This window comes from Tenrec ecaudatus, chromosome 2 (genome assembly GCF_050624435.1).
Source record: "Tenrec ecaudatus isolate mTenEca1 chromosome 2, mTenEca1.hap1, whole genome shotgun sequence".
Lineage (NCBI taxonomy): Eukaryota > Metazoa > Chordata > Mammalia > Afrosoricida > Tenrecidae > Tenrec > Tenrec ecaudatus.
In genome coordinates, this window is record NC_134531.1 from 93,916,643 (window position 1) to 93,942,236 (window position 25,594).

The 25,594-nt window shown below is 42.1% G+C and overlaps 1 protein-coding gene across 4 annotated transcripts in view; it reads right to left on the bottom strand.

Annotated features, from left to right (window-relative positions):
- Window positions 1-22,815: 22,815 nt before the first annotated feature.
- MCTP1 (multiple C2 and transmembrane domain containing 1) overlaps window positions 22,816-25,594 on the bottom strand; it is a 669,880-nt gene continuing 667,101 nt past the window's right edge. For all 4 annotated transcript variants that reach the window (XM_075543074.1, XM_075543073.1, XM_075543072.1 and 1 more), the window contains 2 exons: window positions 24,015-24,112; window positions 22,816-22,887 (listed from right to left, as the gene is read on the bottom strand). In XM_075543074.1, coding sequence (XP_075399189.1) covers window positions 22,816-22,887; window positions 24,015-24,112 — 170 coding nt within the window. The remainder of the gene's footprint in view (window positions 22,888-24,014; window positions 24,113-25,594) is intronic.

The window sequence follows — 25,594 nt, forward strand, 5'->3', positions numbered from 1 at the left end:
TATTTATCTTTCACATGCATATGCAATGATCAAAAATACCATGGTTTGAATCAGGTGCACCTTAGTACTTGGAGTAACTATTTTGCTTCTTTTTTTAAAAATCATTTTATCGGGGCTCATACAACTCATCACAATCCACACATACATCAGTTGAGTAAAGCACCCTTATACATTCGTTGCCCTCATCCTCAAAATTCGCCTTCCACTCGGGTTCCTGGAATCAGCTCATTTTCCTTTTTTCCCTCCCCTTCCCTCCCTGCTCCCCCTCCCTCATGAACCCTTAATAATGTATAAATTATTATTTTATCTTATCCTACACTGCCCGGCACTATTTTGCTTCTTCACAAAGTCTTTTTGCAGGTTTCCCCCTACTAATCTGTTAGGCTAGACGTCCAGATTCAGAGCTTTGGGAAGGATTTCCCTCTTCTCTTTGGAGCTTCTGGTCTCTTTAGCTTCTGCTTCCTTGTTCTTTGGAGATTCCCATATGTCATAGCATTGATATGCCCGCATCTCTCCTCTGTGGGGCAGTCTGAGAGACCCACAGGCCATTCTGCCCTGTCCTGTAGGGGCACTGTGATTCAGCATCAACTACTTGGCAGGGAGTGAGACTGTGTCTCCTCGACTTGTATATTTAATCTCTTAAATCTCAAAAGGAATGGACTCAAAATACACCCCATTGTAATCCTGCTTCATTAACATAAAAAACACTTGAAATGGGATGACAGCCCCAGGCTTGTTGTTAGATACCATTGAGTCAGTTCCCACTCATAGCAACTGTATATATGAGAAACACCCTGCAGTCCCACCCTACCATCACACCTGTGCTTCTGCTTGAGCGTGGGTTGCAGTCACTGTGATAACACCTCTTGATGAGGGGCTTCCTCTTTTCCAATCAATCATGATGTCCTTTTCTAGAGACCGGTCTCTCCTGATAACATGTCCAAAGTACGGAAGATGGAAGTCTGACCATCCTTGCTTCTAAGGAGCATTCTGACTGGGCTTCTTTTGGCAGTCCTTGGTACTTCTCTAACACCATAGTTCAAGTGCATCGATTCTTTGGTCTTCCTTATTCAATGCTCAACTTTCACATGCCTCAAAGGTTATTGAAGATACCATGGTTTGGGACAGGTGAACCTTAGTCCTCAGAGTAACAGCCTCACTTTTCAACACTTTAAAGAGGTCTTCTGCAGCAGATCTACCCGATGCAATACATCATTTGGTCTCTTGACTGCTGCTTCCATGAGCACTGATTGTGGATCCAAGCAACACAAAATCTTTGACAGCTTCAATCTTTTCTGATTATCATGATTCTGTCTATTGGTCCAATGGTGAGGATTTTTGTTTTCTTTATATTGAGTTGCAACCTTACTGAAAACAAATCTTTGATTGTCATCAGCAAGTGCTTTAAGTCCTCACCTTCATCAAGCATGGGTGTGCCATCTGCGTAGCTCAGGTTGTTAGGAAGCCTTCCTCCGATCCATATTGAATAAGTATGGTAAGAGGATACAACCTGGACACACACCTTTCTTGATCTTATACCATGCAGTATACCATGCACAGCTACCATGTACAACTTCTGCATGAGCCAAAGTAAGTGTTCAGCAATTCCCATGTTTCTCAAAGTAATTGATAGTTTCTTATATGGTCCACACAAATGCCTTCGCATAATCAATAAAGCACAAGTAAACATCTTTCTGGTATTCTCTGCTTTCAGCCAAGATCCATGAATAGAGCAAAAAGTCATTTAAAAGATCAAAATGAATGTCAGAAGACACACTGAAACTTGCTCTTAATCATAGAACAGCTGAGGCACGCGGAAGAATGACAAAGTCAAAAGCTGAAGAGAAAATTTCAAAGGGCTGCTGGAGAAGACAAAATATTGTGAAATGTGCAAAGACCCACAGTTAGTAAAGCAAAAAGAAAGAATATGCTTAGTATATCTTACACTGAGAGAGCTGAAGAAAATATTCAAGCCTGGAGTTTCTATACTGCAGGATTTTATGGGCAAAACCTTGAACCATGTAGGAAATATCATAAGATAGAAAGAATACTCAGATTCACTGCACCTAAAAGAATTACCGTATATACTTGAATATAAGCCAACCCGAGTATAAGCCAAGGTACCTAATTATTACTTGGGAAACCAGAAAAAATGATTGACTTGAGTATAAGCTTAGGGTGGGTAATGCAGGTTATGACAACACAGAGACCAGAGGGAAGAGACGGAGTGCAGCCACAGACACATCCTTACCAGTTCAGCTGCTGGCGTAAGTGAATCACTACAGGTGCTTTTGCGAATTGGAGCTGTCCACGTCATAGGACGGCTCTGATTGGTTAGATGTAAGTAAACAAACATTCAAAGCCCTCCAGTGTCAGCAGGGCTTTGAATGAACAGAAGAGGAACGGCAATCACCCGTGAGATGTTACACCTCGCTGGGGTACCACTGACCTGTGTATAAGCCGAACCCCAGTTTTTCAGCACATTTTTTGTCTGAAAAACTTGGCTTATACACGAGTATATATGGTAGTCGACATTCCACCATTTCAGAAGGTAGCATTTGAGCCTGTTTATGCCAGGAAATTTGGAAGACAGCTACCTGGCCAACGGACTGGAAGAGGTCCATGTTTGACCTGCCACAGCTCATCAGACCTTCAGTCATTAGTGTTCAACACATTACATCTGTTCTTTAGATGGTCTTGAAATTAAGTTGGGATAGACTCAAGGTCACATTTTTACTTTTGTGAACTTGTTTTATTCTTTTCAACTTTATCCTGAGCTAGAAGCCCTGGTCCTGAAGTGGTTATGCAGGAATCCGAAAGAGCAGCAGTTCGAAGTCAACAGCCACTCCTTGGGAGAAAGTCAAGATTTTCTACTCCTGTAAACAGTTACCATTTCAGACAGCTCTATCCTTTTCTGTAGGATTTCCATGAGTTGGTATTGATTCAATGGCAGTGAGTTTGCTTTCACTTTTTTGGTTAACCTGAACTTACGTATATGAGCCATATGGTCCATTCCACAATTGGATGCTGGCCTGATTTTAGCTACTGATATTGAGGTTCTCCAACTTCTCTTCCCATAATTGTCCATTTGATTTCTGTGTATTCCACCTGGAGAAATCCTTTTGTGCTATTGAGAAAAGGTTTTGTAAAATTCTATCATGTAATTTCCAGTTTCTATCAACAAGGCCATATTTCCCAACTACTCTTCCTTCCTTTTTGTTTCCCACTGTGCATTCCAATAATCGATAATTATCAATGCATCTTGATGGCATGTTTGATCAACTTCAGGCTGAAGATGTTCATAACATTTCTTTATCACTAGTGTTAGTGGTTGATTCATAAGTCTGAATAATAGTTCCATTGGTTGGCTTTCTTTGTACACAGATAGACAGTATCCTATCACAGGCAGCAAGGTACATCCTTCACATTAGATCTTCAAATGTCCATTTTGACAAAGAATGCAGTGCCGTTCCATTTGAATCTGTCATTCCAAACATAGCACACCATAAGACTGCTTGATCTAAAATGGCCAATACCTGTCTACTTCAGTTCACTAACGAATGCCTGGGATACCAATCTTTATGCATTCCATTTCATGGTTGACAACTTCCAATATTTCTAGATTTGTATTTCATATGGCATTCATTCCAAGTTCCAATTAATTATGGATGTTTGGACCTGTTTCTTCTCATTTTGAGCTCTGCTCCATCAGCAAACACAGGTCCAGAAGGCCTTACTCCATGAGGCTTTGCTTCAATCGTGCAATTATAGTTGACTCTGCGTTCCTCAGTCATAGTTGGATTGTTTTCCTCCCTGAGGGACTCCTCTTCTGCCGCCGTCTCTGACCGTGTTCTCCTGCCACAAGCATAAATATCAGCATTCACAGCACATATTTTGCAGGAAAATAATTCCATCCACAACACAAGGTAACCAGGAATTGTATATGGAGAAATAAAACCAGGTATGTGTATACAGGGAAGCCCTGGTTACACAATGATTACGCACACAGCAGGTAGCCCTAAGAGTCCATTCGAACCCACCAGCCCCTCTGCAGTCTGCTCTCATTAAAATTACAGCCTAAAAAACCCGAGAGCTGTGTTACTGTGTCTATCAGCGTCTCTGAGTATGAGTTGGAATTGCATGGCAAACAACAACTTTGTGTCATGATATGTGCAAGTGAGTAAGCCTATCAACTTACAAGAAGAAGTCCCATAGTCATTACAAGTTGGGCTGCAAACCTCAAGGTGTGTAATTCAAACCCACCAGACTATCCTAGGGAGAATAACTGGGCTTTCTCCTCCTATAAAGAGTTACAGTGTCAGAAACTCACAGGGGCAGTTCTACCCTGTCCTTTATGGACACTGTGAGTCGTCATCGACAGGGAGTTTGAGTATATCACTATGCTTGTAAGATCCCTTGGTAGCGGAAACACTCAAGTGCTTGCCTACTAGCTGAAATATTCGCAGTTCAAAGTCACCCAGAGGCACCTCAGAAGTCAGACCTCACAGTCCACTCCCAAAGGGTCACAGTCACTGATAATCCTATGGAGCAGTTCTACAATGTCTGTACACCTGCAACTAGCAACATCAAATCATGTTCTGCTTAATAAAAGCTATATACACCTGCTGTTCTGCCGGAGAAAGATGTGACTCTCAACTCCTGTAACCTTGGAAACGCACAGGGAACAGTTCTACTCTAACCTACAGGGTTGCCATGAGTCAGAATCCACTGGAAGGCAGTGAGTTTTACGTTTTTTTTTACCCATTGCTGTTGAGTCAGTTCTGACTGTGTTTGAGCAGGACACTCAGGATCATAGATATATAAAAGGATGGGTTTACATGGCAGTTACATAATCTCTTGTCAACTTGTGAAGGGGTGGAGTCTAGCCTGTCAATCAGGTTGCAGCTTGATGACCTTGTTTGGAGGCACTAAGGAAATAAATAGGTGACTGGAGGCCAAATATGCAGACACTCCCTGCAAGACATTCCTGCTGATAAGACACATGGAGCTATGCTAGAGTCCTGGAGCTGGAGGGGACACATGAGACCCATGCCAGTGCTGAGATGCTTACATCACCACTGGATCCACAAGACTTTCCGCTTACTGGCCTGTGGTCTCCCTGCATTCTACATCATTTCATGTGTTTCGTGAGTCTGAAGAGGAATTTGTAGATTGGTATCAGACATATGGACCAATATCGGACTTATGGACTTTGATCTGGACTGGGCTGGGATATTTTCTCAATATTCAATTACTCTTGTATAAAAAGCTCTTTCTTATACACATATGAGTGTCTATGAATTTGTTTCTCTAGTCTACCTGGACTAACACAGTTTACATAGCAAGAAAGAATATAACAGCTAATTAGTGCTCCTAATAGTACAGAGGGCTCAGTTCAACTCGTGTTCTTGGAACATTTAATGTACCGAAGGTCCTTCAACTCACTACAGCTGCTTGCCCAAGGTCAAGGAAGTTGACATTGGAATCTGCCCTCAGGCAAGACAAGCAGGGTTGTCTGCAGGCAGCAGACAGCAGAGTGGGGCAGCAACAGTCAGTAGCTTGGAAGCATAGCAAAGCAGGCCCCATGGAGTCTCAAGCTCTAGCTTGACTCAGCCCACAGGTAGTGCAGCACAGGAGCACTTGAAGCAAAGGACTAGCTCAAAAAAGGACTACGCTGGTCTTAGCACATGGGACACGAGAGCCAGGAGGTTGGCCTTGGAAAGTATTTATCTCAGTAGCCCTCCAATCAAGTTGCAAGCTGATTAAACTCTGCCCACATGTTCCTACGTAGGCCTAGTTGGCATAATAAAGCTAACTATAACACCAACCTATACAGGGTTTACAAGGCTGTACATCTTTATGGGAGCAGATAGCTTCATCTTATTTCTGTAGAGGTACTGATGGGCTGCTAACCAAAATGTCAGCAGTTCTGAACTACCAGCTGTTGCTTGTGAGAAAGATAAGACTTTCTACTCTCCTAGAGATTCATATCTTTAGAAACCCATTCTCTGCCCTCTAGAGTCACTGTGAGCCAGAAGCACCTTGATGTCAGTGAGTTTCCTTCAGGTTCCCTTTTCACTTGTTCCTTCTGCTTTATTACAAGGAGTCATTTAAGCAAAAGTCAAGGTCAGTATATTGCTTACCATTTCCATAAAATGGTTTAAAATTTTTTTAAATGCTTAGCTCATTGCCTTGGGTTGGTTTGGACCCAAAGCAACCCTATGGGACAGATTAGAACAGCCCAAAGATTACAAGGTTAGAATCTTTATGGAAAGAGACTGCCACATCTTTCTCCCAAGCTGAAACTGGCTTCAGCTTAATGAAGTAATCACATCTTGAGTCAGGATTTTCTAACATTAAGAAAAAGCAGTTTTCTAAACTAGATGCTCATAAGAAACATTGCCTTTTAATGAAATTAGTATTAATATTTTATAACTGACCATTCTGCCAACTTCTACTAGCCATGACGACATATAGTATGAAACACTCAGATGCCATAGAAATCTCTTGTGTACTTGTGTACTTCTTCAAAGGCCCAATTTGGCAAACATAGGTTGCTATGTTCTGTGGCCTACTTAAAAATGTCTACAAATGTTTATTAGTTTGAAACCTGAAATTAGAAACTTCATTTCAAATATTATTTCAGAAAATATAAAAATACCTGAATTCTGTCTTAGAAATAGGAGATTGTTTTAGTCAGGGTTATCTAGAGAACCAAAACCAGGACACTTGTTATATACATATGAGAGTATAGGCTTATACAGCAAGAAGGAATATTAAAGCCAATTCGTCCACACAACAGTACAGAGGGTTCAGTTCAACTCAGCTCCATGGAACAATTAATTTTACTACAAGTCCTTCAACTCACGTGGGCTGCTGGGTCCAGGGTTATGGAAGCAGACAGTGGGGTCCTCTCTGGGCAAGGCCAGCAGAGTCTGCCCACAGGCAGCAGCAGCAGAGTGAGTCAGCAGCAGTCAGTAGTTTGGGAGCTTAGCAAAGCAGGCCCAATGGGATATCAAGCACACGCAATGCAAGGAGACAGGATCCACCATCCTCAAGTTCAAGCAATCGGTACGTACCAGCAGTGAGGCAAAGTGGGTCTCGAAGGAGCCTCAAGCTCTAACAACACAATCCGTGGGCTGGCTTGGCCCACAGGTGATGTAGCTCACAGGTTGAGGCAGAGAAGGAGCTGAAGCAGCAACATGCTCCAATCACCAGAGAGCAAGAGAGAGGGGCGGGTGGGCGGGTCTTGTAGAGCCATTTAACTCTTTGCCCTCCAAGCAAACTGAGACCTGATTAATGTTCCATTTGACCAGATTGACACAATAAACCTAACTATCACAGACATGTAGAAACTCTAAATTAAAAAATTGTTGTCTTGAGAGAATGAATTGCTGGCTATGGCTCAGCACCATAGGTTAATTGGCATAAAATAGTTCATAGCGATAGTTCTCTACATCTAGTAGAGACGGGGTTCTTAAAAGTTCACGAACAGTCATCTACAGAGCCAGTGTTGGTTTCTCCCCTTACATATTTCTCCCCAGAGGAAAGAAGAGTGATAAAAATGGAAAGATATTGAGGAGCAAGTAATCCAATTGAACTAATGGACCATGCAATCTTCAGTCTCTGTAGCCCTGAGGCTGGGAGAATCAGACAGCGCCCAGCTACAACTACCAACTGCTCTGAAAAGAATCACTTTGGGACAGTGGTCCTCGACCTTCCTCATGCCGGGACCCTTTAATACAGTTCATTTGGTGGTGAGCCCCCCAACCATAACATTATTTTCGTTACTACTTCAGAACTGTCCTTTTGTTACTGTTATGGATCAGGCAACCCTTGTAAAAGGGTTGCTCGACCCCCAAAGGGGTAGCGACCCAGAGGTTCAGAGCTGCTGCTTTCTGACGTCCTGGATAGAGTGGGACAAATATGTGGAAGATAATCGTAACGTGCCGAGGCTTACTGGTTGGAATGACACTGGTGGGACTCCTAAGACTGTGGTGTGGCCTTCGTCAGCCTTCAGGTACAGAGCAGAACGCGCCCTGCTGTTAGAATAATCAAGCATTTAAGATCAAAAGAATCGTATTTACCCAAGGACAGAGGGTTAGGAAAGAAAGGGAACTGGAAACAGGAAACACAGGGAGGAAGTGGATAAAGAATGAGAGATTGAGGGAATTAAAATGGACGAGTAGAAACAAAACGTACAAATTGTTTAATGTAATACTGATGCTCTGCTCTGCAAACCCTCATCTAATTCATAATAAAAAAGTTAAATAACAACAACAAACAAAGCCTGTATGTGACGCCCCCCACAGTAGGAATTCTAAAGTAAAAAAGTATGAAAGCATGTGAAAAATAACAACAATGCTGTCTTTTGAGTCTTTGCTTTTTAGTTGTAGATTTCTAAAGAAGCTGCAGCTGAAGACCTAGTTTAGGAAGAATTAGGGTGCACATCTCCAGATTTTGATATTATGGTACCATGTAATAGTTTTAAAAATAAAATAAAAGGCCCTTTTACCCTGTTACAAAGTCAATAAATCCCGAAAGGAGATTTCTGAAGTGTCCAGGTCTAGCTTTACCCCGTGCCCAACCCCAGACAAATATTCGGAAGGGAAAGGTTGTCCTGGTCGTAACAGTAGAGAAGATCTCTGTGAAGTTAGAGCTTAATCGCTTGTTAATTCATTTCACTATGCAGAATAAAACAGTCCAAGAATACCTTTACATTTTTCATAACTGCTTTAACTCCAACATGACCAGAAAAAAAGCATGTATCTAAGCTCATGTCAAATGTGAGCTCAATTAGTGAGTGTTTTGAATTTGCCAGTTCTGGAACGTCTGTGTGTCAGGCGGTGTGCTGGATGGGCTGACCAGGCACCAGAGGAGAAAGCCTTACACATGGAGAGGTAAACTAGACTTAAATATTGTTTTTAATTTAAATATTGATTTTAATTTTAGCTGACAATGATAATTGGTGTTCTTAGTTTTTAAAAGATATTGATATTCAGCAGTCTGATAGTCTAAACCTTTGTTCAGTATTATTTTAGCAGTCTTGTGCTGGAATGGACAGAATGTGGGCTGTGCTTTGGCAGCCTTACCACACCTCTGTACATACTCCTAGGCAAACGCCTTAATTCTAGAGTACTTTACACAAACTCTCCAAAAATGCTTGCCATCATTTTTTATGCAGCTATAGGAAGGCAAATTAAATGAATACCTACACATCAAGAAAAGATGGGGAGCATGTGCAATTCTCACACACCTTTCCAGTGAAGCGGTGAACTTGATGCGAGCCTGTCACAGTTGCTCCTTAATCAGTCAGAAGAGGTCAACTTTGAGTGACATGAGGCACTCTTTCCCTCAGGCATTTATCACGGAGCTTCCACGCCAATCGCACCTCCTGCTGATGTGGAACTTGCAAAACTGGGAATGATAATTGTTGTTACAACCAATGTGGAGTGAATTAGAAAGGTCAGTGATGAATTAGGCTCGGCCTCGTGGTGTCAAAACTGGACACCTGGCATACTTCACTCTTCTTAGACTTCAAATTATGTCAGAAAAAAATCACCTTGCAGGTTAAAGTGAACTGTAGTGGGGGGATCTGTTTCAGTGGTTATTTGCACATACACAATTAGAAATTGTTGTAGTAAGTTACTTAGAAAAGATTGTGGTATGGGTGTCTTTGGTGCTAGGCATATATCCTTCAGAGTGGTACAGATTCGACTCTGAGAAAACAAGAGAGCTCATGAGAGATATTTACAGCATCTTTGATCAGTTGTTTTTTTTTAAAGGTTCATCCTTTATAGGAAATGCTAATCTTATAACTATCCGAAATGTATTTAACTCGTGTTCCCCAGTTTATGACAGCACCAAGCAGTAAGGACTCAGATGCATCTGCTTCCTGAAACATGGATTAGGTTCATTGTTGGGGACAAATAAACATCAGATTAATTTTTTTAAAAAACAGGCTTGTTAAGTTTACAAAGCACAAAGACAAATAATTTTTTGCCATATAAAACTTGCCTGAGTACTTTTGTGTTAAAAGCAGTTTCTAATATTTTATATATTTGAATTAATTACTGTATGTTTTAAAAATTTTTTATATGTAGTTGGGTTATAAATATACTGTGTTAATTTAAAAAAACAAAACCAGACTTAAAATAATACAACCCTTAACACTAGAAATAAGTAATTGATTTTTTAAAAAGACTGGTACCTTTTTGTTAGTGAAGACAACATGATTTATATGTGTTCACTAAACAACAACAAAAAAGCGTAGTGAAATCTTTGCTGGGTCATTACATTACCTGCTGAATGAAAACCTACCAGCATTAAATCAACAAAGCACCTAGTGATCAACATACAAGCAAAATGTCTAGTAAATATATAATATTATTTGTTTATATGCAATATGTATATTGTAACATATAACACTGCTCTTAACAGGTTAAAATCATTAACAAAAAAGAGTCTCATTCAATAATTTACAAATAACTATCTCCAAGAGGAATTGAAACATTTTCTCCAAATATTTTTAAATTTTTGTACCAAATCCCCCAAATCTACTTTAAGATGTCAAATCTATAGGTCTTTTAGCCCCCTCCTTCCTAAAATATCTAAACTGGTAAACTCCACATTAACACATAATCTGTGTGTAAAACATTAAGAGAAAACGACTACTTTGTAACATAAGATATACCAAAGAATTGAAGTTTTTTTAAAAAATATATATGCTTAGAACTTCCAGAATGTATCTTGGATCTGGAATCTGGCTTTGAATTCACACTTCTCAGACAATCATTTATCTTGGTAGTATATGAACTAAAATTACTATGGCTCCTCCAGTCTGCTGTCCCAAATGAAACAGTCATGTTGAAAAAAATCGTTAATCTTAAAGTGGCGACAGATAAAAGAACTTCGTTTGTTGCCCGTGACGTTCCATCTGAAACGTTAGGTCAGAGATGATTTTTATGTCAGGACTTTGATACCTTTTTCTAATGGCTACAATGGCTTCATTTATAATCATTTTTAGTTTCTGTTTGCTGAAATACCTCAGGTATCTAAATATCTCCTAGAGTTACATTTTTTTTCCATTTTGATATTTGTATTTTCTCTCACAACACAGAGATGGATTTACAGAGTAATCAGTAAAATTTAGTAAAAGAACATATATTTTCATGAAAAGTTAAAAGCAGAACTATGAAGATGAAAATAAGCATAAGCATGAGGGGAAAAATAGTAGGAATCCTTCTAGTTCAAATGAATTCATAGGGTAAAGATTTATCTGTGCTATCTAGTTGAAACATATTGATTGAGAACTTAGTGAAGGCAAAAAATAAACATAAACGTATAGACAAATCTCTAATCTCAGGAATGATCTATATCTTTAAGATATAAAACATATTCTTATTCCATAAAGTTATTATAGCTAAAATGAACAAAAATAAAGAAGAAAAACACCAGTTTAAGTGGTATCAGAAGCTAGCTATTTTGGTTTAATCACACCCTTTCTTCAAGGTTAGGCAAATCTAGATTTATGATTTTGGATCTCCTTGTCATCTCAGCTCTCTTCCACTTGCTTCCAAAATACTGCAAGCCAATAGTGAGAGATGAAAACGGATTCGAGACCTAGAAAGCCGTTTATCAAAAGTTGTCAAATCGGTTCCCTAAACAGCACTTTGAAAAATTAATTTTAGTTAAATATGTATTTATTTAAATTCAATTAAATATTTTCTCTATATAAAATATACATTGAAAATGATAGTAAATGTAAATCATATGTTTTTCACTTCTCCAAGTTTCTTGGTTTATATTTGCTGATAAAACAGTAATACAGTTCATTTTAAAAGGTAATGTGCCTAATCTAAAACTCAGTCTTGAAATATTTCTAAAACTGTCTTATTTAAACTACTTCTCCTGGAATTAAAAATATGAACTACATTTATATTTATGCCATTTTCCTCAAGGTGGAATATAATTTTAAAATATCATTAGCATTAACTAATGAAGATCTTAATTAATACAAATGCATTACATGTCCCTCCTTTGAAAGTGGCAATGATGTCGCTTCACTGATATGCTCCTCAGATTAAAAACCGAACCAAACCCATTGTCATCGAGGCAATCCTGACTCGTGGCAGGACTCTGTCCTGCAAGTACAGAACAGAGTCGAACTGCCTGCAGGCTCCCTAGAGAACATCTATCTTAATCTTCATGGAAGTAGGCAGTCACATCTTTCTCACAGAGGGTGACCGGGCTTTGAACTGCCCACCTTTCTGTTGTTAGGTGCCATTGAGTTGATTGCGACTCATGGCACGACCTTTGCACAGCAGAAGGAAACACTGCCTGGTCCCTCCCCATCCTCACAACTGTTCCTGAGCTTGAGCCCAGGGTTGCAGCCATTGGGCCAATCCATCTTGTCAAGGCCTGCCTCTTCATTGCCCCTCCATTTTAGCAAGCACAATGTCCCTCTCCAGGGACGGGTCTTTCTTGACAATAGGTCCATAGTATGGGAGACAGCGTTTTACTGTCCAACTTGCAAATGCAGATGAGACCATGGGAAAATCATTCAGTTAGTACCCAACTCAGTGACCACTGTCCTGCCAGGCACCTGTGTTCATGGTGACCCCTTCCGAGCAGATTCTCACTGTGTCTGTTGGGGTGGGGTGAGCGGGTCACTGCATTTAGCTGGAGTCTCAAATGGTTAAAGAGCACATTTCTCTCTGTGGATCCCAGGTGGAGTCACGAAAACATTTGTTTACCTTTCACCGATTCTGATTTGGGACGAATTGTTGTTTTTTTAATGGCTCTTTTCAGATTTCACACACACACGCACGCGCGCACACACACACACACACACACACACAGAAACTGCAACGGTGAGATCGTGGCTGCATTTTATCAAAGGTTACACACACCTTCCGTGCCTGTGGAGGGCATCCACTACTAGGTTACTAAATAGAGAGACTTGTCTATTCTGTCACATAGATCTGGAGGGGAAAATTGCAGTGTAGGGTTTATGATTACATTCATGCAAATATGAACAGTCTTCTTTTGGCTGAGAGAACCCTGAGAAGGCATTTTTTGCCACTGTCTCTCAGGGTGCATTATTTCATGGTTTCTGGTGGCAAAGTCGATGAGCCTTGGGAGCGTGGCGGGTTACAAGTCAGGCTGCTTAACCACGAGGTCCAAGTTCAGACCCAGCAGCCACTCTCCTGAGAAAGAAGAGGGCTTAGATCGCTGTGGAAAAGTGCAGTCTTGGAAACCCTGGGGCAGCTCCGCCCTGACCTATGCGTGAGAATCGACTCAACTGTCTTTGAGTCTGTGAAAGCCCCAAATGACTTCTTCCACAATCGACCGCTTCCCAATGTAACATGCCTGTAGCTTGTCTTTAAATACAGTGGATGTCCGCTTCACAACTACAGTAGACGGAACATCGGCACATCCATCCGGTTTTGTTTGTTTGTTTATGAGATTGCTCACCTACCTGCCAGGCTGTCGGGTCAGTCCTGGGGGAGCTAGTACCAGCCTACCCCAGAGACATTTTGGTCTGATTCCTAACCACCACCGCAACAAGCGGTTCCCCATGAATGGTCTTGTTTTCCCAGTGCGCACAAAAGTAAGGTTTACACTATACTGCTGCCCGTTCGGTGTGCAAAAAGTTCAAACGATTTTGAGAATTTCCCAAATGTGACGAGAGAGACAGGCAATGAGCAGATGAGGTGGGGAAAATGGTGACAGGTGGCCGCAAGCCTGTTTGTCAACCCGCCGTCTGTGTGGAGGACAAAAGCAGAGAAGGCAGACGGGCCACACCTCCAGTGCGACTCTGGGCGACCAGGTTGGTGTGCCTCAAGAAGGGACAGGGAGGACCTGCCACTCACCTCAGAAGGCCCAGTAGGCTTGGCTCTTGGGTAAAGTGCTACATGTCTTAGGATCAAGAAGAAAAAAAAAGAAATCAATTTTTTGTCTGTTATTTCCCAAAATGCGGGTGTTTTTTTATGTGCACGATAGAAATAAACTTACATAATGCTTAGCAACTTCACACAAATGAAATGATCGACTTAAAAACGATTTCTTCAAAGCTGCATAATATTCGACTGTTCCAGGTGGGTTCTCCAGTGGTTCAAGTGCCCTGCTGTGGTGTGGGAGATCTCTGCCAATGGGATGGGAAGTGAGGGAGACTTCCGAGGCAGAGACAGGAAGTCATAGTACCACTGTAAGGTCTGCCTCAGCAGCTGTTGGCTACCACCCTGTTACATCTTACAACAAAGATGGCAAATCACAAATGTTATCTTTCCCTGCAGTAAAGGACATGGATATTCTTAACTTTTTTAAAAAGCACACATTCTAAACGTTTATTAATTATGAATAAGCTATTATTAATACGTCAATTAATTCCCATGATGGCAATGTGTTCTTCAGTGCTGTTCTGATTCATAATCATCACAGGTACACCGTACACTACCTGGTCCTGTGCCTTCCTGCCAATTATTGCTCTGTTTGAGTCCAGTGTCGCAATCCATCTTGTTGTGGGTCTTCCTCCTTTTGCTGATGAGCTGCTGTACCAAGCAGCACGGTAAGCACAAGGCTGCTTTACCTGCTCCACGAACTGGTCCTTCCTGATAATGTGTCTAAAGCACATGAGATGAAGTCTTGGCTTCTAAAGAGCAGTTAAGTGTATTTCTTTTAAGAGAAGTTTGTTCTTCGAAGTATTTCTTCAATTTTCTTTGCCAAGACCATATTTTAAATGCCTGAGTTCTTCTTTGGTCTCCCTTTTCCACTGTGAAGCTTTTCCACATGTATGAGGTGATTGAAAAAGACCACGGCTTGGCTTAGGTCAGGGGTGTCAAACTCAATTAAAACGCAGCCATCTGGAGCAACAGACAAGACGCACGTGGGCCACATCACATTTACAAATTTTGTTAAATTTATATTTTGAAGTGAGGATTCAGGAATGTGGATAGGAAAATTAAAACACTATATAATTGCTTTTGTTTTAACATTTATTTTATTTAATGTATTTATAAAACTAAAATTATTCCTTTTTACCGGAAACTTTCCGTTTGCCAGCGCTTTCCTCCTACTAGTGTTCCAATCTCTGAATTCAAAGGCCGAGAATAGACAATCTTCGTCAAGGCAGATAGATGTTTATCAGCTAATCTTGATCTGTATGCATTTAATTTCATGGATGAAAAGAGTTGCTCACACAATGGCCTCCCTTTGAAAATGTGAACTAGCGCTGCGGCTACGTATGCTTCCTAACAGCACAGCCCGGAGCGCTCTTTTTACCCCTTTCGCTATCGGGATCTGTTTACATGACGTCACACTGAGAGTGGCAGACGCATGCTTCCAAACTTCCAGGGCCTGAGCCAGCGCGTTTATCCACGCCCACAGGCCCCCAGGAAAGGCCCTGGGCCACGTGTCTACTTGTCTTCAGGAGTTAAGGGGTTGACGAGGGAACTGTGTGTACCGTATTGCCGAGATCTCCCCTCAGCGCTATTTTCTTCACAATGATTTTTTCTTTTTTTATTTCATTGCAAAGCATCATGAGCCACAAAAAATTACCTTGGGGGCTGCATGCGGTGACAGTGTGACCCTCCTGCCTCAGGTGAACTTGGGTCCTCAATGTGACATTTTTGCTGCAGATTTTTGCCCAAAGCCTGATGGCATTCGGTGTCCTGACAGTGGCACCTGTAGGTGTTGGTGGTGAATCCAAGTACGAGGAAACCCTGGATTTCCTCAATATCCTCTCTAGTGTCTGTTTAAGATTGCTTTCTTTAAAATGAGATGGGATTCTTACTAACGGCTGTACTCGGATCTCCATCAGTACGTGCGTCAAGTCTTCTTAGCTTCCAGCCAGAGAAGATTGTTAGTGAGCCTCCCTCCAAAATGCCGACGTTTTCTTCACGTAGTCCAGCTTTTCAGACGAATTGCCCAGCAAACAGACTGAAAATCTTTCTTAAAAGGATCCAACCCCGATGCTCACTTTTCTGATTTTAAGCCCTGTCACGTGCCTCGCTCTGTCCGAAGGCTGCCTCGGCCTCTGTGTACAGGCCATGCAGGAGCACACTTGAGGGTTCCGGAACTCCCCTTCTTTGCGATGTTACTCGTCATTCATGATCCGTGCAAACACCCTGGCGTAGCCAATGAGACACGGGTGAAGTAGCTTTTTGATGTTCTCTGCTTTCAGTCAGCAGCCAGCTGACATCAGCAAGGAAGGTCTTCACACCTTCACAGCCTCCTGGAAGTCCTGTTTGATGCTCCGGCAGTTCCACTGATGCATTGCTGCAATCATTTCTTGAATTCTCTTTGCCAAAATTTCACTTAAATATCAATGGATGCTGTCCAGCAATGTCCACAGTCTCCAAATTGCCTAACAATGAAGAATGAACACTATTACACTTACTCTGGACAGCGGTTCTCACCTGAGAGTCACAATCCCTTTGGGGGTTGAACTACCTTTTCACAGGGGTCATCAGATTCATAACAGGAGCGAAATTACAGTTATGAAGTAGTAACAAAAATAATTTTATGGGGGGGGGGGAGGGTCACCACAACATGAGGAACTGTTTTAAAGGCTCCTGGCATTAGGGAGGTTGAGAATCACTGCTCTAGGAGAAGGTAACTAGAAAAGCCTAGGTAGCGTAGTGGGTTGTGAGTTAGCCTGCTAACCTCAAATTCACCAGTTCAAAACCACCACTCTCTTGAAGAAGCATGAGGCATTTTGTTCTTATAATGATCAATTGTCTCAGAAATCCACAGGGGCAGTTCTTTCTACTCTGTCCTACAGGGCCAATATGAGTTGGGGTTAACTCACTGGCAGTGAGGTTTTAAAATTTTTATTATAAGGTAAAATAATGTTTGATTTGCAATTGCCATAATCAATCCTGTGCTTTCTAAAGGAGAGTATGTTCTGTTGACAACGTAGAGTTATAAGATTTCCAGTTCTCTGATTTGCTTAAAGAAGCTCGCTGAACTTGAGAAACATTGGTTTTCCCTTCCTCATATCCCTTTTCTGTGAGACAACTGTCTGCGTACTAACCCCCTTGGCTGCTGTGTCAGGGGTGCCTTTGGTCTAGCAAGAGCCAAATGTGGGCGAGGCCAGGCATATTCCCATTATGCATTCAACACTTTCTCCAAACCTGTTACCATGTGACCCCTGGCAAAATAAAGTGCCTCAAATTGGCTCCTATCATTTGTAGCTGAGCCCAGTGACCTTGCTTCCTTCCATAGCAACAAACACTCAGCCAGGTCTGTCAAATCCCTTAACCAAACTCACGGCCACGGAGTCCATTTCCACTCATGGTGGCCTGAGAGGACAGAGTAGAGCTGTCCCTGTGGGCTTCTGAGACGGTAACTCTTCATGGGAATAGAAAGCCCATCTTTCTCCGGAGGAGTGGCTGGTGGCTGGTCGCAGCTCATCCAGTATGACCCCATTCCCCCTGGCAACCAAAGGGGTGTGGATTCTACTTCCGGCACTGATTTGCAGACTGGCCGCTGCTTTCCTTTTTCATTTGACAAAGGGTCAAGCATGCTCAAAAGGGAAGAATTACAAATCAGCGGAGATTTCACTTTGGCTACAAACTGAATAAAAAACAAACTTTTATGTAGCTACTTATGTAGACCACATCTGTGGACTCCCCCTCCCATACAAATAGAGCTTTCAAGTGACTATAGAGCCATGTCATTGGTTACTTAAAAAAAAAAAGTCAGGTAATTTTTCAGTGCCCCGGGAGGTAGAAAAGCCATCGTAGCAACAAAAAGGCTAAGTGTCTTTACAAAAGTATGAGAAGATTTCATAAAATTTATGGGAAAGATGCGGGCACGAGGAGGAATCTGAGAAGCGCCTAGATCCCTACTTAGGAGTCTCTAAAGAGGTGCCTAGATCCCTAGTTGAGAAGCGCCTAGATCCCTAGTTGAGAAGCGCCTAGATCCCTAGTTGAGAAGCGCCTAGATCCCTAGCTCCGAGTCTCTAAAGTCTTGAGTCTCAAGGGCCTCCCGTGGAAGCTGGATTCCGAGGAAATGCAACCGAGTATGTGCGAGGACTGATCTCCTCCGCAGGGAACTTTCTTATCACCGTGGCCCCGCTGCGACACACTCCATTCATCTTAAAGAAATTGGATCGCAGAGGAAGATGTGGCATCTCGAACAGAATCTGGTTCCAATCTCTCCTCGCATCTGTAAATGAATAGACCCATTGGAATTGCACCTTGTTGCCTCTGATACCCGGCCTCCGGGAATGTTGATATCATTCTAAATCATGTCAAACTTCATTTCCAGCAAGTATTCATCACAAGTGTCTGAAATAGTTCTGTCTTGGCCGTCATCTCTGTGGACCTGTTTTCGTTCTGTAGTTGTGAAGCATCCGTGACAATGCGTGCTGTTTTTGTGACCATCAGTACAGAACCACAATGATATTGGAGCACAGAGCCACCAGTGTACACGTGGAATAAATGGATCAGTGTGAAAAACAAATTCATGGGAAAATGGAATTAAAGGATAATGAAAAATGTCCACAAACGTTTTGAAGCCCCTCGTACTGCTTGTGCATACAAAAAGACTCTTAACCAAAAGAGCGCCCGAGAAAGCCGGATGGGAGGACGGTCTCAGTAAATTGACCCATTACATCTTGATACACAAACTGATAGGAATAGCCCGTTGAATATATGTGCTTGGTACTTAACCCACATCTCCTCGGAAAAGCACAGATTTAATCATCAGATTAAAGTAAATCTTTCACAGTGCTACTCGTTTAGCTACATCATTCAAATACTCTGGAGATTTGATGATTTTTAGGTGCATGACATCCTTACATAGTGAGAGACTTTTCTTTCTTTTTATTGTTAAATTATTTTCCAATTTTATTTTGAGTTTACATTCATATTTTAAATGCATAACATTACTTTTATTTGGGACATATTTGGAGTAACTGTTTTAGAAAATCATTTTATTGAGGAATCTTAGAGCTGTTATAACATTCCATACATCAATTGTATCAAGCATATTTGTAGAGAGATTTTTCTTGATATTAAATCTCAAAGATTCAGAGGAAATAATATGACGGCACTTCCACAGAGTAAATTTCCAGTGTACAGATGTTAGAACTGAGGACTAAACCAGTAATAGTTTCAGCAAAGAAACAAGAATGTTTTATGTAAACGGTGTGTATGTGGTTTCCTGCGTATCTCTGTTTTCCTGATGAGTTACACCAATCATTCTGAGCATGAGGATGATTATGGAAAGCACTAAAATGATGGGAAGAATTAATACATTGTTTCCAGTGTGGTTTTAATTCATAATCTACAAAGCATTAGGGAACGCTGATTGTAGAAACATTAATCAAACCAATGAACAGGTATCTGTGCACCTCAACGTCAGCTCATGTGGGCCTGTGCAGCCACATGCACACACATTCGTTTAAAGCCCTGGAATTTGAACAAGCATCAATTAATGATACTTGAGCCAGAAATATAGGCTTTTTTCATTTCTGGAACATCAACTGCCTGCTTTATGCATTTCTCCCCCTTCAATGCTTGGTGAGTACAAACTTGGAAAAGATTGTGAATATTTCAGTACATTCAACAAGCACATCAACAGCTATGCAAAGCCTGTTGAATAACACTTCAGACGAAGACAGTGATCAGATTAGAGACATTTTGATATTAAGATCCAAGTGGAACAAAGTTCTGATTGTCCCTGGATAAGAGGGCTTTCCCTTCTGGTGTTTTCTTCACTTTTAAATGCAATAAGAAAACAAAACTGTACAAGTCACTTTCAGAAAGGTGTCAAGTTTGACTTTCACAGTACTTTAGCGGCAAATTCCGTTTGCACACACAATCGCCGCGCTGACAGTTGCCATGGCAGCGGTAGCTGGAGAGGAGCTACTCGGGCCATAGGTCACAGGGGAGAGCCAGTCAGTGACTTCTGAGATTTTGCTCAGGTAGCCCACATGGCTCGAAATTAGTTGGGAATCGCTACACAGCTGGTCACTTTGAGTGCGAAACAGCCAACATGCACGAGGGCACTGTCCCTTTCCAATGGAAAATGCTACCGTGTGCACCAATGTGCACTTAGGAATCATCACGATTCCTGGCAATCCTAGTCGCTGGGAATGTAAGTATACATAGTTCTATGACCTTCAGGGAATTTACTCACCAAAAGAGTCCGAGGAACATACTGAGTACTTCACAAAGCCCGCTATATTTAGCAACCCAAATCAGTTTTAAAACGGTATCCAATCTTCCAGCTAGACATCTTGAACTATTTACATGGCCAAACGCTCCAGATTAAAGCAAGCCAGCACTCTCACAGGCAAAACTGGACTTCACGTGAAAGGGGGAAATGAAAGAGTTAAACCCTCTCCAGACACAATCCCTGTTCCAGCTTGTGTACGGGGCCGTTACCCAAGCAGAAGATGCTCCTGAGAGTCACGGATGTCCCTCAAGATAGTTTCGACTACTTTATCTATCGCTGGACACTCCCTTCCTGAAGACAGCGGATTTTAAAATTTAGACAACGTGTCAGGACAAACGGTTCACTGAAAAGAATATTTATACAACCCACCACTCATTCCTTCAACCATCAAAAAAAGAGAAAAAAAGAAGAAGGATAGAAAGGCGTACTGATTATCCTTAGAAAAGATTACTTTTCTTTTGTATTTAAGGCAGCGAATGTGTGTAGCCAACGTCGGAAATTTGATACAATGACACAAACAGTAATTAGTCATCTGCTAATGGTTACTCTCCACTAAGTGCGTCTGAGGTTGTGGAATATCAGGCTTGTGGACATCTGAGGAGACACTGTCAGCACTGAACATACACCTCACATGTGGTATAATCGAAAGTTATTTACAACAAATTGTCCCATCAATAAATGTCTGTGGTAACACATCCACTTCGTGGTGTATGATGCCTAGGAACAAGCAGTGATGTATTCACATGTAAGCGTGTCATTATCCACGTGATGTGCTCAGTAGCACATATTGAGGTCAAAGCCATTCTGTAGAAAGGGAATTCAATCAACATTCTTTCAAGCGTTGTGCATACACAGATCAAAATAGTTTTATCATAAGAAACAGTATTTAGCAACATAGCTTTAAAATAAAAAATACTTTAAAAATCAGCTTTGATTCAATTACATTTATTTTCTTAAAGAATCTTTCATTAGGCTGAAATATATATATCTCGCTTTTTATATATATGTATATTTCTGGCTTTTCTATATTTTCCCAGCACAACCCCAACCCACACCCCTATCCTGGTCTATTATTAATAAAGTAGTGCAAAACATTTTCTGTAATAATTTCAATCTCGCTTATCTCCGACCAAGTTAGGAGATTCATTCTCATCAAGTGAGTTCTATCTCCGTAGGCCCAACTCCCTCTTGATATACCAGGGACTAAGTCACAGAAACTACCATAGAGCAGTGGGGATGCATTTGAAACATAGATTCTATGGTAAGGAGTGAAGCATTTTTAAAGGCAACCCCCTCTCCCCATAAACAGTGTATTTTACAAAACAGGTTTCCATGCACTCGTGTGATCAGGAATGAGTCGCCCCCCCTCCCCCAAATGAATGTAATGAGACACTGGCATATCACTTAGCACACTGCATTCTCCTCTACATTAAAATCCACACTAATAACAATGATCGTAGTGTGCATGAAAGTACATCAGTCATCTAATGAGAAAGCAGATATTTTGTTATTGTTGTCATCGTGGTTCCCTGGGAGAACACTTGAGTATTAAGGTTTTGTTTTTAGGTGCACAGAGGCAATAGTATGACACCACAAGCAATACAGATTTAGTGTGCTAGTATTTTTGACAATGGGATAGGGCTGCTAATTTACTAAATCAGTATAAAGTAGCAGTAGTAGTAGTAGTTGTCGTCGATATAAAAGTTCAGTTAGGCAATCATGTATAAACCTGGCAGTATTTATGTACAGTCCTGTAGAGATTTTCAGGTTTTAGATGGAATGATTGAAGGTTTCCAAGTTTTCTTTACTGAATTGCAGGGTGTTGAAGATTCTCTTGAAGGGGTTAATGTACCTTAACTCATCAGCTCAAAATTAGCTTGTGTGAGTGCGCCAGAGAGTTGATTCCAAGTTACCGAGAGATCGGCCTATCAAACCCACCCAGTGATTCTATGGGAGAAAGCCCCTGGCTTTCCTGAAGAGCGCAGCCCAGGAAGCCCTCTGGGACAGTTTTAGCCGACCATGTGAGGTCGCTATGGGAGAATCAGCCTGCCGGTCAGAATGATGTGCACAGAGTCTGAAGTCAGAACCCATGCTCCTCCGGGCGCATCCATTCCATGATTCAGGTTTGGGATTTGCCCTCTTTTAAAAGATACAAAACATACAAAACTGGAATGGATTACTTTCAGGATAAAAAAAGAGTTACATTAAAAAAAACACTTTTAAATTAAATTGACATTTTACATCTTGTGTTGATTTAATCAGAGTCCACCTGAGCTTTTAATTTAATATTCTGGTTCCCCGACTTGTAATTAGAGAACTGTGTATCTTCCAGTGCTTTCATTCTTATTTTTTGTTTCAATGTGTTTTATTATTTCCCCACAGCTAACGAGGATCTCGCATGGCAGTAGCTAAACTTTTATCAAATTGATTCTGTACAGTGCAAGTAGATTGTAAAAGACGTTTGCCTTTGTACACTATTTACAAATCCTCTCCATCACGATTAAAAAACAAAACAAAACAGAGGCAAAATAAATAAAAAGCAGAAAGAAAGGAAATGCAGCCGAGGCTGGAGACTTTGTCTTTTTATCTTCCCCAGCAGATGCGGGTCTCCGCGGTGCTTGGAGCTGGCTAGCCAGGATTGTTTTTCTTCCTCTTGCAGGGGCTATGCGAAGGATCTGGTTTCAGTTCTTGGTATTGCACCTGTTTAAACAGAGTTCAGAGAAAGCCTGGTCAGGTGGCCACGTTCTGGCAAGGGAAGAAAAAGCAAAGTAATAAGAGACGGCTTGGGGGTGGGGGCAGAGGGTGGGCTGGGAAGAGCTCACTCTGGAAGCCGGTGGGATCTGCAGCTGGGCACAGCAGACAATAGAATGTTAGAGGAGTAGCTATCCTGCCCCCAGATGGCAGGGGACTCTGATAAGAACTCAGGTAACAGGCTGTCCATTTAACACATTATTTAAAAGCAAACCCCGTTTTAAGAAGTTGTGAAGGGCTAGGTAATCGTTCTTGGCAATGTATTGTTTGCTGGTCTCTATGCAGTCCACTCTCGCGTCTGATAGAGGTCATTGCCATCGAGTCGGGGTCGACTCAGAGCAACCCCCCTGGGTTTCGGACACTGTCACTGTTTCCTGGGAGAAAGCCCAGTCGTTTTCCCCTTGGAGCTGCTGGTGGCTCGAACTGCTGACCAAGGAGCTTGCAGTCCAATGGGTAAGCACAGCACCACCCAGACGCATCACCCGGACTCCGTCCTTGCCTGCTACCACTTCAAAATTGATCTTATCAGGTTCATCCAAAGATGAGAAGGCACAGCCGCAATGCAGCTTCTGAAGATGTTTTCCTCTGGAAACCTGGCTGGAGATCCCCAGGGAGGTGGTTGCTCTGTGTCGCCCTGAGTTGGAATCTGTTTGCCAGCGATGGCTTTTGTTTGGGTTTTAGTCATCTCCCTTAATTGATGCAAATTTAGGAACGTTGTTGTGTTTCCCTTGTATGTCTACTGGCACCTTTTGCCTTCATTGTCTAATATTCTTATTTCCTCCTCCAGATATGGGCAACACCAGTGGGCCTTCCCAAACTTCATCTGACCCTGAGGGATTGCCCTGACAGCCTGGTAGAGCCTTCCCCAAACCTACTCCTCTTCTCCAGCATTCTCTGCACGTTCTTGTTGGATATTCCCCCATGTGGACTAACTTCCTGAATGACAAGATCTGCTCCAGGCTTTGTTACTGTCACCTGGCTCTTTAAACACCTGGCCGTTGAAAGTGTTTGAAAGTCCACACCAGATACCACACTAAGTGAAAGCACCAATGGCGAGAGCAGCAGAGTCCACATACCACTTGCACATCCGAAGGGACTCTGGAAAGGAAGTCAAGCAGTTCGTTGTTATCAATTGCATATGGACTCCGAAGCTTCTTGGTAAATTTATTGATGCCTAGAAAAGGGAGAGATCAAATATTATCCACATCTCCACAGTGTGGGACCTGTCCTTGGAAGAGCACTTTCCCGGCCAGAAGGAGGCAGTGATTTGACGATCTAGCATGCAGGCTGCTCTGGGGCCTTGACAGAAGGAACACGCCACTATACCCAGGGTTCTCTCCCTCGTTTCCGTTCCTGCTTCCTCGTTTCCCTATTTCCTCCTCTCTTCTCAGCTCAACGGCTGCTGGAGAAAAGGCTCCCTGGTTGGGGAACCAGAGCTGGCCCCTGGCACGAATGAGCAAGGGCACGTCTCTCACTTTCCCCCACAGTGCTCGGGTCCCTAGAGTCTGTCTCCATGTTTTAGTCAAGATGCACTCGTCTTTCCACATGTTGGAGAGGGTGATTTTCAAAATAAGAGATCTAATTTCCACCCCCACCCCCCACCCAAAGATACAGTTTTGGTGAAGAGAGGGCTGGTATGCAAGTTAAAGTTTAAATGTTTAGAAGACACATGACCTTGACACCCCCACCCTCCCCACCCAATGACCTGACATTTAAAAGGGTTTACCCTCAGGTTTTGGAAAACATAAATTGTTAATCACTTTATATGAAATTAATAGCGGATTAAAAAAAACAGTCCTCTAACTTGAGCATCTAGGCTTTTAATGGGGAAATTTCCTGCAGAGTAACCTTTTTCTGGAATTTTGAGGTTGGTCTCTGTCTCCCCAAGTGAGACTCGTGTCTTAAATTTCTGGTTAATATTTCAGCAATCACCTACCACTGAAGGAAGATTGTTCTTGTTTTATTTCATTTGATGAAACATGAGGCCCAAACACATTCCCTAAAAATTACTTGTAAGACAGCTAGCCAGAGAGGCCACCCCGGGTTACACAGCCAGATGTCGGCCGTGGGCTCCAGTTTCCGAAACGCCAGGAAACCAGTCTGAGAAGGAGGCTCCCTACCTATTGTGCAGCTGAGGTGCTTCGAGAGCCCGAGGCGGGTCTGACCCGAGGTAGGTTCGAGATAATAAGTTGCTGCATGTGACACACTACGCTAATTCCTTCAATAAAGCAGCATCTGTTTCCAATATCAGAGGAAGGAAAGGGAGAGGAGGACCTGCGCTATGCAACAGTGGAGCAAGACCACGGAGGGAACGCCTCCTTCCTTGTGTCGTGAGAGGCCTGTGGAAGCGGGACTTTCTCAACACTGCAGACATTAGGAAAGGGGAACCATATCATTTCCCCGCAGGTGTTAACGCCACGCTAATGATAACAATAAGGGGGCGTGCTTGTTGAGGAGAGGGCAAGGCTGGACAAAAAGGAAAGGGAGATACAAGCTAACACTGGAGGGTCAGAAGGTGTGAGGCCTTTGCTCACTTTGCCCCATGTTCTTTAAAATCCTTAAAAAGAAGAAGAAGAAGAAATTCCCTTTGCTCTTTTTGCTTTCAGTGTAAGCTGGTGTTTTGTGAATTTAAGGCCCCATTTGGTTCTTTGCATTA